The following is a 10266-nucleotide window of genomic DNA, read 5'->3' on the forward strand; positions in this document are numbered from 1 at the left end:
GTAGTTGTGGACTACAACAAGTCCATGAATGGGGTGGACAAACTGGACCAAAACATAGTTTATTATCCATTTGTTAGAAAGTCCACCAAATGGACAAACAAATTTGTAGCCTACCTTTTTGAAATAAGTCTTTTCAATTCTTTTATCATTTACAGAAGCAAAAACCCACAGGGCCAGTATAAATACCTCTTGAATTACATGCAGAGTGTTATCAGGTCATGGACCAGCCCGAGACCAGCTGGGGGTGAGGGAGTTGCCATCCAGCCTGTGGATGTCCTCCGGAGGGTCAACCACACTGACCCTCGATGCAGGCTGGATGGCAACACTGCATCCCATGTGCTTACTAAGCTTCCGCCCATCCCCAACAAGAAGTACCCATGTAGGAGATGCAGGGTGTGTTTCAAGGCAAAGAGAGACCGAAGGGATACTCGGTACTATTGTAAGGCCTGTAAGGTCTGTTTGTGTAAGTTGGAATGTTTCCCTAAGTACCACTCAGAGCCAGACTATACTATATAGTTCTAGGGCTGCTACTTACTTGTGTGTGTATATATTCTACCCTCTTTTCTGTATATATTCTGTTTCATGCCTTGATGATATAGATATATCTATATATATCTATATATCTATATATATATATATATATATATCTATATATATATATATATATATATATATATATATATATATATATATATATATATATATATATCTATATATCTATATATATATATCTATATATATATCTATATATATATATATATATATATATAGATCTATATATAGATCTATCTATATATATATATATATATATATATATATATATATATATATATATATATATATATATATATACATATATATATAGATCTATATATATATATATATATATATATATATATATATATATAGATACATATATATACACACACACACACTGTATTTGTTTGAAACACAAAGATATGCTATTTAGTGGTGCACTGAAAGCTGCACTAATGCACACATCTGTAAAAAAAAAAAAAAAAAAAAAAGTTTTTTTTTTTGTGTAATATGTTTGAAAACAACCATGGTTCACATGTCTGATACCACTGAGGCCAAAAATAAAAGGCTACAGAGAGATTTCTGCTTCACAGAGTTCACTTCACTAAAAGGGCTTTTTCTCAGGTTTCCATTTCAAAAGGGCTGTTTTAGCTGAGACCAAGCTATATTCAACTGCCAATAAGTAAAGAACTGCACATGCTAGCAACTCACTTTTTCTTCCTAGACAAAGCAGAGAGTCAGCTCTCTCTTTTGAGATATTTCGTGTCATTTTAGTCAAAACACAAAATGTTCTGTGTGTCTTCAAAGATTAGTCAAAACGCTCAAAATCTCTGGCAATGCAGAGCACACTTTTCTGAAAAACTCTGGCAGTCAAAGAGTTAACATAGTAACATACGAAACAGAGCATACAGTAATAGGTCAATACAATCATAAGTAACACAAACAATTACAAAACAGGGCCTGAACAAGGACAACAACTAAAATACAAATACCTTTGATCTGTAAACAAGCTTGTTGTAAATTTCCATGCACATATATAATGTGATCATTACTGCACTGTTCAGTCTGACTGATGCACCAGAGTGTCAAACGAATACATAAACCTTGTCAGATCAGTGGTTGAGGTATGAACTTGGTATTAAACATACTGAGCCTGTTTTTGCAAAGGACCTTATCAGGAGTCACATAGGAAAACAAAAAAAAGGTTTAGTTGTACAGAGTGTGGCAAAAGGTTTAGTAAAAAGGGAAATATGAAGATACACGCAATGATCCATACAGGGGAAAAGGCATTTACTTGTACAGTGTGTAGCTAAATTGTAAGGACACACACATGACATGAGTACTCATGGGGGAAGAACCCTTTACTTGTTTGGTTTGTGGTAAAGGCTTTGGTTCAACGTGGATTATGAAACGACACATGATGACTCATACAGGGGGAAAGTATTTTTCTTGTACAGTTTGTGGAAAAAGGTTTTGTTCAGATTGGTTCAGATCTGAAGACCCACATGAGGATTCATTCAGGGTAAAAACCCTTTACTTGTACAGTCTGTGGTAAAGGATGTAGTCAGAAGGTTGATTTGAAGATACACATGAGGATTCATACTGGAGGAAAACCCTTTACTAGTACAGTTCCCCACTCGTCGTTAGTAAATGCTGATGAACTTTTAAGGTGGAATATTAAATGAATGAATGAATACATTAAATCTTTGTTTTGATATGTTAAAATTAGGCAACAAAGTTAAAAAATAAATGCATTATAATAAAGAAAATTAAAAACTCTCAAAACAGCCTCTCAGGCAACAACAAAACTATAATTCTACATGTTCAAAAAGGAGTAGGATGAAATATAAAACGTATTTAATCCTACCCCTTAGTTCCGCTTACTTCAGTGTCATCTCATCATTTTTCATTATACCACTTCACACTTTCATATTGAAGTGTGAAGAGATGCAGTATCCCAGTAAAACTGGTATTAAAGTGGTATTAAAATGGAGGACAGCTCCTCTGTGAAATGCTCCAGGGTCACTCACACACACACACGCACGCACACACACACACACACACACACACACACACACACACACACACACACACACACACACACACACACACACACACACACACACACACACACACGAGCACACACACACACACACACACACACACACACACACACACACACACACACACACACACACACACACACACACACACACACACACACACACACACACACACCACACATGATTGGTAACTCTGAGAGTTCTAATGGAACCAAATGGACCTGCAGGTCCTCAGAGTTATGGGGTCCGTAGCCTAATGAAAACATTTGAGAATCCTTTTATGTGACTAACAACCACCATGGATTTTATTTTATGAGAAAAAAGACATATGTTCATGTTAGTGTATATATTATCTATTACAGTCACAACAATATTGTTTCATTCACACATGTAACAGAACTGTCGAAGAAGGTCACTTAATTATTTTAGAGAAAAAGTATTGTATTGAAGTTGTGAAAAAAATAACTAAATGGATCCTTACAGGTCTGTAACTCTGAGAGTGGACAAATGTACATTTGTACACTCAGAGTTAAGGGCCATTTGCACAAAGCTCTGCCAGCGCCACATCCACTACAGCTGAGTGGTCCGTGGCCAAATGCATACCTGGGGGTCCCCTAAAGAACTTGGGGAATCACCCAATAGTCTGAAAGTGTCACGGATACAACCTTCTGGTAGTTCATGTAGTCTGATGTAGCCGGTGTCTCCTGTCAGCCGCTGGACACAGAAGGGACAGACAGCGTGAAAGCTGTCTGTCCCTTCATGAGGCAGTGTCATCTGACTCCAGAAGGTGGCGGTCTTCTCTGAACACACATGGCCACAGGGGACGAACGTGTGGTTGAGGGGTGCGGCGTCCAGGTAAAATCCCATCTCGTAGCCCAGCTGCAGAGGCACGTAAGGGCCCCTCACCCGGCACATGGGACACTGGCGCTCCTGGCCCTTCGCTTCCACCTAGAGGGTTGTCACCAACATTATTATTTATAGCTGATGATTAACAGTCGCTCAAATAATTGCGATAACATAATTAACCTTAAAAAAATCCTTTTTCTGCTTTGTGAACAGAAGTTGCACAAGGCAGATATGATAAATAACTTACAAAGCCTATTACTAAGATATTGAAAGAAATGCCTGACAATGACCGGTACCAATAGTCAAGATAAATAGTGTACTATGCACTGTATTTCATAATTGCATTAAATAATATATAACAATTTGGGAAAATATCCTATCACAAGCTCATAACTAGTCGCAATGCAACAACTTTTGAGCTTTTAGATAGGATATTTTCACAATTTTTCAACAGAAGAATTTATAGGGATCAATGGAAAGGATTCTAACGAGTATGCAAAATCATTGTGATTATCTCAAATAATTTGTGATCAGGCTGTTATGTAATATTTGCCTCAGGCCTAACTTTCACCTCAGGCTCGGTGCGATCTCTCCATCCATGGAAGCCGTGGATATGACCGCACTGGTAGGCCCAGGGCTGCTTCTCGTCCGGCACTTCCTTGCGGCGCAGGCTGGGGAAGGGCAGGTCGATGAAGACCACCGGGGGTTCTACGACGCTCTGAAGCTTCTTGCACTGGTCCTCCAGTGCTTCGATGGTGGGCTTGCACGCCAGGCCCTCAGCCGTGCGCCACAGGAGGGTCACACCACACAGGTAGATCAGCGAGCCGTCCACCAGTTCCTGAGACTCATTGTGCACCTGGACGGAAACATAAGAAGACGGGATTTGTTGACAAGAATTCATATACTACATGATGAACATAGATGTGTACACAATTTGTCAAAAGGATAAAACAAAACAAAAGAAGCTGAGAGCGTATTTCCATTTTGTGGTCCTTTGAGTTCTTGTGCAAATGTGTTTGGCGGAGGGGATAGCAGAGAAATACAATACAACTAAAATGGCAAAACACAACATAGGTACATGGGTTACAACGCAACTAATTGATGGTCAGGCCTAGCTGATATCAACCACATGAACCCTAGCACCTCCATTCTGGGCATGTCATAATAGGCGAACATTCGAGGAATATAGGCCAAAGGATTTGGTGTAGAGGGAAAAATGGAAGGGACCAAGTATATACCCCTGGGGGTTTACATGTCGCCTTTCCGACATGTCGCCTTTCCGACGTTAACTAACCCTATACCTAACCCTAACCCTAACCCTAACCGCACGCGGAAGCCACTAGTCGGAGTAGTGAGATGTCGGAATGCAGACATTACCCCCCCTGGGGGACCCCGGTAAATTAAGTATAGGGTTTACATGCACATATCTAAAATGCATACAAAAGCAGTAATAAGGGTCTCTTGGACCTCCTGATTGCCACCTGGCAAACGGTCTAAAGAATTATGCTAAATATGTACACTACTGTGGGTACACTGATTGTTGTGAACATATGTATTATCTTATATTAAAATTGCCTAGAGGTTGGTTGGACTGTGGATCGCAGACACAAACGTAACACACCTGCCAGGCGCACCATTGCACCGATACGTACCAAACTTGGCTGAAACGCTGTTCAGGGGCCTGCCATGAAAATAGTCACACCGAAAAAACAAAGTTGCACACATATGGGGCACTACAGCAGTGTTTAACACTTCAAATGGCCATAACTCAATGACAATTGCACTGGTAAGCGCAATATAGGGCTGGATTTGAAAATGTAGTACTGTATATAGTCCTCACCTTCTTCCCCTGCAGTTCCTGAGTCTCCCGGAGGGTGTAAGTGTCGCCGCAAACCGAGATATCCCTCCACAGGCCGGGCTTGGAGTCCTGAGTGAAGCCATGGAGCGGGTGCATCACCAGCACGCCGTTGGTGGTCAGTCCGTCCATCTGTCCATCGTTAACTGTCTCCCATTTAACTGCCTTCTCCTGCAGGGGGAGGAAATCAGTTTAGTTGTTATACAAAGTATGGATTGTTTAAGCAGCAATACCACAAAATGATAAATAATACATATAATATAAACTATCAATAATAGTCCTGTATTCAAAATGTTACTTGAGTTAGTATTGGCATCAAAATACGTATACTTCTAAGTAAAAGTATCAAACTTTAAAAAAAAAAAGTAGCAGATTGCATTGTGACGCGCTGTGATTGGCTATTTCCAAGGTATTAATGTTGAATGCATTCATCCATAATGGATTAATCAATTAATCAAACAAGTAATGAATCCCTGTTTTTTTTTCTACGTCTTTATTTACACAGGGTAGGTAGGCCTATGCTGAGCAGGAGTGCTCTTTTTCAGCAACGCCCTGCACAGTCACACGTACACAATTGTGTAAGACATTTCATTTCATAACCTACACCCAGGACGATGTTCTTGGAGGAGTCGAAGGCGGCGGCGTAGATGCGTGCGGCGTAGGGCGGAATCCTCTGGCAGATGATGCGGCAAGCGAAGCGCGAGATGGTGTTCTCAACCGACATGGGCACTGTGTCCGTCACCACAAAGTCAATGGGACTCTCTGTGGAACGCCCAATCTGTTATGGACAAACACACAAGGGGTTTCACATTACTCACAGCTCGTTTACATACACCTAAGACACTGAACCCCCCTTATCCCCCAATCAGGAGAGAAAACCCCACAAAGACCATTCATCAGCTTCAATTTTAATGTTCTAGTTGTCTCCGCCAGGCCGAAAGGCATGGCGAGAGAGTATGTTTTCCACCCCGTCCGTCCGTCCGTGTCCGTCCGTTTGTGTGTCCGTCCGTCCGTCCGTCCGTCAGCAGCTAATCTCCAGCACCGTTGGTTTGATCACAGCGCCACTGTGCAAACACACTCCCTGGATGCCAATTCAGAACCTTTGCCCCACATTTTTCTCATGGGCCTTTTATAGCGCCACAGGAGGCCGATTTGTGCAAAACATATTTTTTGACAGTACTCCTACAGATTTTGTCCAAAAATCCCGCAAATCGGTACTCAGTATCTCTATAGTCATTAAACGAAATGGGTCTTTCAGATTTCTCATATTCCATCCTGATTGGCTAAAAATGTCTTCCAAAGTTTGCAGGAGGGCTCCGTTTTGAACAAAATGCCTCAAATCATGAACACAGCATGCAATTTCCGTGAAATTTTGCACGCACATTCCCATTAGGCCGAGGAAGAACTACCATTTGGAATTATTTCAAATCAGCCTCATGGTGGCGCTATAACAGGCCGATTCGTGTTTTTACCTATAATTGCACCGATCTGTGTAAAACTTTGTATGCACACTCCCTAGAGGTCAAGGAAAAACCTTTGCCCTGCATTTTTCACATCTGCCTTGTATAGCGCCACCAGGAGGCCGACTTATTTAAAACACATTTTTGTATACTACTCCTTCCAATTTTATCCAAATTTCACACAAATCGGTACACATGATCTCTATAGTCATGTGATCATGACGGATGTGTTTGATTTTTCATATTCCATACTGATTGGCTAAGATTGACATCTAAAGTTTGCATTATTGGCTTGTTTTGAACAAAATTCCGCACCGTCCAATTGCGCTCAAACTTTGCACGCACATTCACACTATGTTGAGGAACAAATGCCACCCTTTTAACATTGGCCTGTTATAGCGTCACCAACAGGTCTAATTTAGCGAAACACATGTTTTTAACAAAATGCCTCAAATCATGACTTGTCAGTGTCCGATTGTCGTGCAAGGCCTAAGAAGAAATGGCACCCTTTTCAAGTTGGCCTATTATAGCGCCACCAGGAGGCCACAATAGCCTACCTGACCTGGCGGAGACCTGTGCTCCGAGGATCACTTTTTCTAGTTCCAATTGTGTCTGCTCCTTCTTTGGGGAAAATGTTTTTTTTCTGTTTACTAAAGAGCTGGAAGTCGAGGAGAGCCCTCTTATTGAACAAACCCTCTATAACTATCAGAATAACTAACGTAGTATACTTTAAGTTCAAATGTATTGGTACATTTATTGGTTATATTATCAATACAATGTTAGTGTTTTGGCAATTACTTGGGGTCCATTGGCAAAACATAATATATGCATTATGGATCCTACAAACCTGAAACATGTCTGTAGATTTTTCAGGAGCGTATTCCACCACGACCGTGTCGACTTGGTTGACGTAGACCGTGCAGAACTGGTCCTGGTCCTTGCTGATAGCCTATAGAGCAAAGAGAAGTTCACTGGTAGAAACCTCCAGTTCTGGATAAAGCATTCTACCTCAGTACTTGAGTCAAAGCATAGATACTCCAGGACAGGTCAAATATTACTTGTACGTTGAAGTGCTGGATTACTTGCTTTTAATATATATATATATATATATATATATATATATATATATATATATATATATATATATATATATATATATATATATATATATATATATATATATTTAGCAGTGGATTGCAGACAGTGGCGGAAAGTAACATGTATGTATTCAAGTTCTAGTAAAATGTTGATATATTTTTCTTATTTACATTTTTTTGGAAAATGGCGATCTATAGCTTCAAGGAGCTTGTGAGATTTTTGAATATGTTAAGTTTAAAACAGGGTTTTAAATTATTGATTATAATTATTATAATAATGAATAACAATAATTATTGTCCAATAACATTATGAGATGGCCATTCTGCATTTTGATACTACAGTATAAGTATTATTTTGATGCTTAAGTAAGGACTTTTAATTGTAAAGAAGTATTGTGTACACTGTGGTATTGTTACTTAAGTCCCACATCTAATTGTACCTGTGGACAGCCTATGTGTACAGTGCTTGGTTTCACACCGTTGGCCTTCGATCTCTGGTACAAAGCGAAGGGGCTTTTCATCCTGGCCTCGTCCTCTTTGGGCAGGAGGCCATTGTACCTGTGAAGAGAAGATGAAACAGTGGTGGGAACACTGTGGTTAATAAAGCAAGCTTGCCACAAGCTTAATTTATGATCAGATCTTTAGAACGGCAAGTAACGCGTGGATAGTGCAGTAAAATATTTTTTTCTATTCTTTATATAGAAATGCTTTATTCACGAGTTTATGCTATGTGTAACATTCTGTCTTTTACTTTTATTACACTCTGAACATGAGAAATAACAGAGTCATAAATTATGACCCTTTGTGTTTGGCCTGTGCGGCTACGTCTGCCAAATCCACAAATACCCCTTTTTTTATTTTCACTGACAACACTTCTTCTTTGATATGCTTCTGCACACTTTTAACCACTAGTTAACCGGTGTCCCCCAGGGCTCTACATTAGGTCCACTAGTATTTCCCTCCACACCAAATCTCTACATCACAAAGTGACAACAGAGATGCCATTTCTTGTATGTCAATTCAAGGAGATATTTTCTTTGCACACCAGAGCTGGCAGTAAACACAAGCAGAGTTGTTTTACTCACCATGGTGGCTGCTGGTAAAGCAAACAAGTTCATTCATAACCCAGCCTCTTGCCCTTGACCTAGCTATATGTCTCTACACTACACAATTCCTATTCAAACTACAATATTGTCACTTTCGGGTGGCAACAATATGTCCAATTCCAAAACCATTATTTTTCAGTAAATGTGAAAAATAACCTAAAGTTATTATTTAGTCACAAGCATTTCACAAAATGTGTGTGTGTGTGTGTGTGTGTGTGTGTGTGTGTGTGTGTGTGTGTGTGTGTGTGTGTGTGTGTGTGTGTGTGTGTGTGTGTGTGTGTGTGTGTGTGTGTGTGTGTGTGTGTGTGTATGTGTGTGTTGTAATTAATTTACGAAATGACAATCTCGATGGCTTCATTAGGAAGTTATTATTTTCTTATTTATTTTGTATTATATTTTTGTTTTCTTTTTTTCTTTCCAATACGTTTGCGTTGCAAAGAGCCTATTCAATGAATATTAATAAATGAATGTTTCATCATACCCCAGGACAATGAGCTCCCCATATTTGACTTCCTTTGGAGGGAGGGCAGGGTTGGTGCAGGGCTCTCCCATAGCGAAACACTCCTTTGTCACCTGCTTCAAAGTGTAGTGGTTGTTGCTGTCCTTTACGTCTCACTTAACCTGCAGACATTACAAGAAAAACACGTGAGGTTTCATTCTAAAATGAGACTCCCTTTAACCACTTAAGTCCTGTATATACTTTAGTGTACGGTGAATAGCGGAAATAGCCAATCAACGTTTCACATTCCGATGCTTGTGAGCTTGTTAATGTAAATATCTTTAAACATTTTGGACATTTTTTAAATGTTATGAAAATGTTTGAAAAAGGTCCCTCTCCACAATGACATACCCAAAATAGGGACACCACATTTAAAGTGGTTAATACAAGTGTCACTTTAAAATGTAATCTGAAGTAGGTCTAAGTAAAACCCAACTTTAGATATTATTGCCGTTGTTGTTATTGATGGTTGTTACTTAATTAATAGCAACATTTTAAATTACATACCACAATTATTCAGCATTAAGCATTAATATCTTGCTGGAATTCACCCCCACAAACATAGAACAATTGGAATGAAGTATATAAACCAAAAATTGGAGGCAGACTAAACAAGCTAATCAATGTTGCATATGTGGACAGATACTTATCAGTTGGTTTCAGTGGAAGTACTCCGTTTTTTTACTTTATAGTGAAATTAGCAAAAACAAGTTACAAGTAAAAGTACTGTATCTTAAAGAAAACAATCACTCAGATTACAAAAGGAAAAGACAATTCACCTTACTTACTTGACTTATCTTGAG

The 10266-nt window shown here is 39.3% G+C and overlaps 1 protein-coding gene across 1 annotated transcript; it reads right to left on the minus strand.

The window, feature by feature from the left end:
* Positions 1-216: 216 nt before the first annotated feature.
* Positions 217-9516, minus strand: LOC311036632 (E3 ubiquitin-protein ligase pellino homolog 1-like; the record flags this gene model as incomplete). The annotated part of the gene is made up of 8 exons (XM_084045464.1): positions 217-312; positions 3204-3548; positions 4018-4302; positions 5287-5472; positions 5906-6079; positions 7609-7710; positions 8299-8416; positions 9446-9516. 8 exons carry the CDS (start codon positions 9514-9516, stop codon positions 217-219), a joined length of 1377 nt encoding a protein of 458 aa, XP_083901590.1.
* Between the last annotated feature and the right edge of the window lie 750 nt (positions 9517-10266).

Source organism: Gymnoscopelus microlampas (assembly GCF_963454915.1).
Source record: "Gymnoscopelus microlampas genome assembly, chromosome: 2".
NCBI classification, from domain to species: Eukaryota; Metazoa; Chordata; class Actinopteri; order Myctophiformes; family Myctophidae; genus Gymnoscopelus; species Gymnoscopelus microlampas.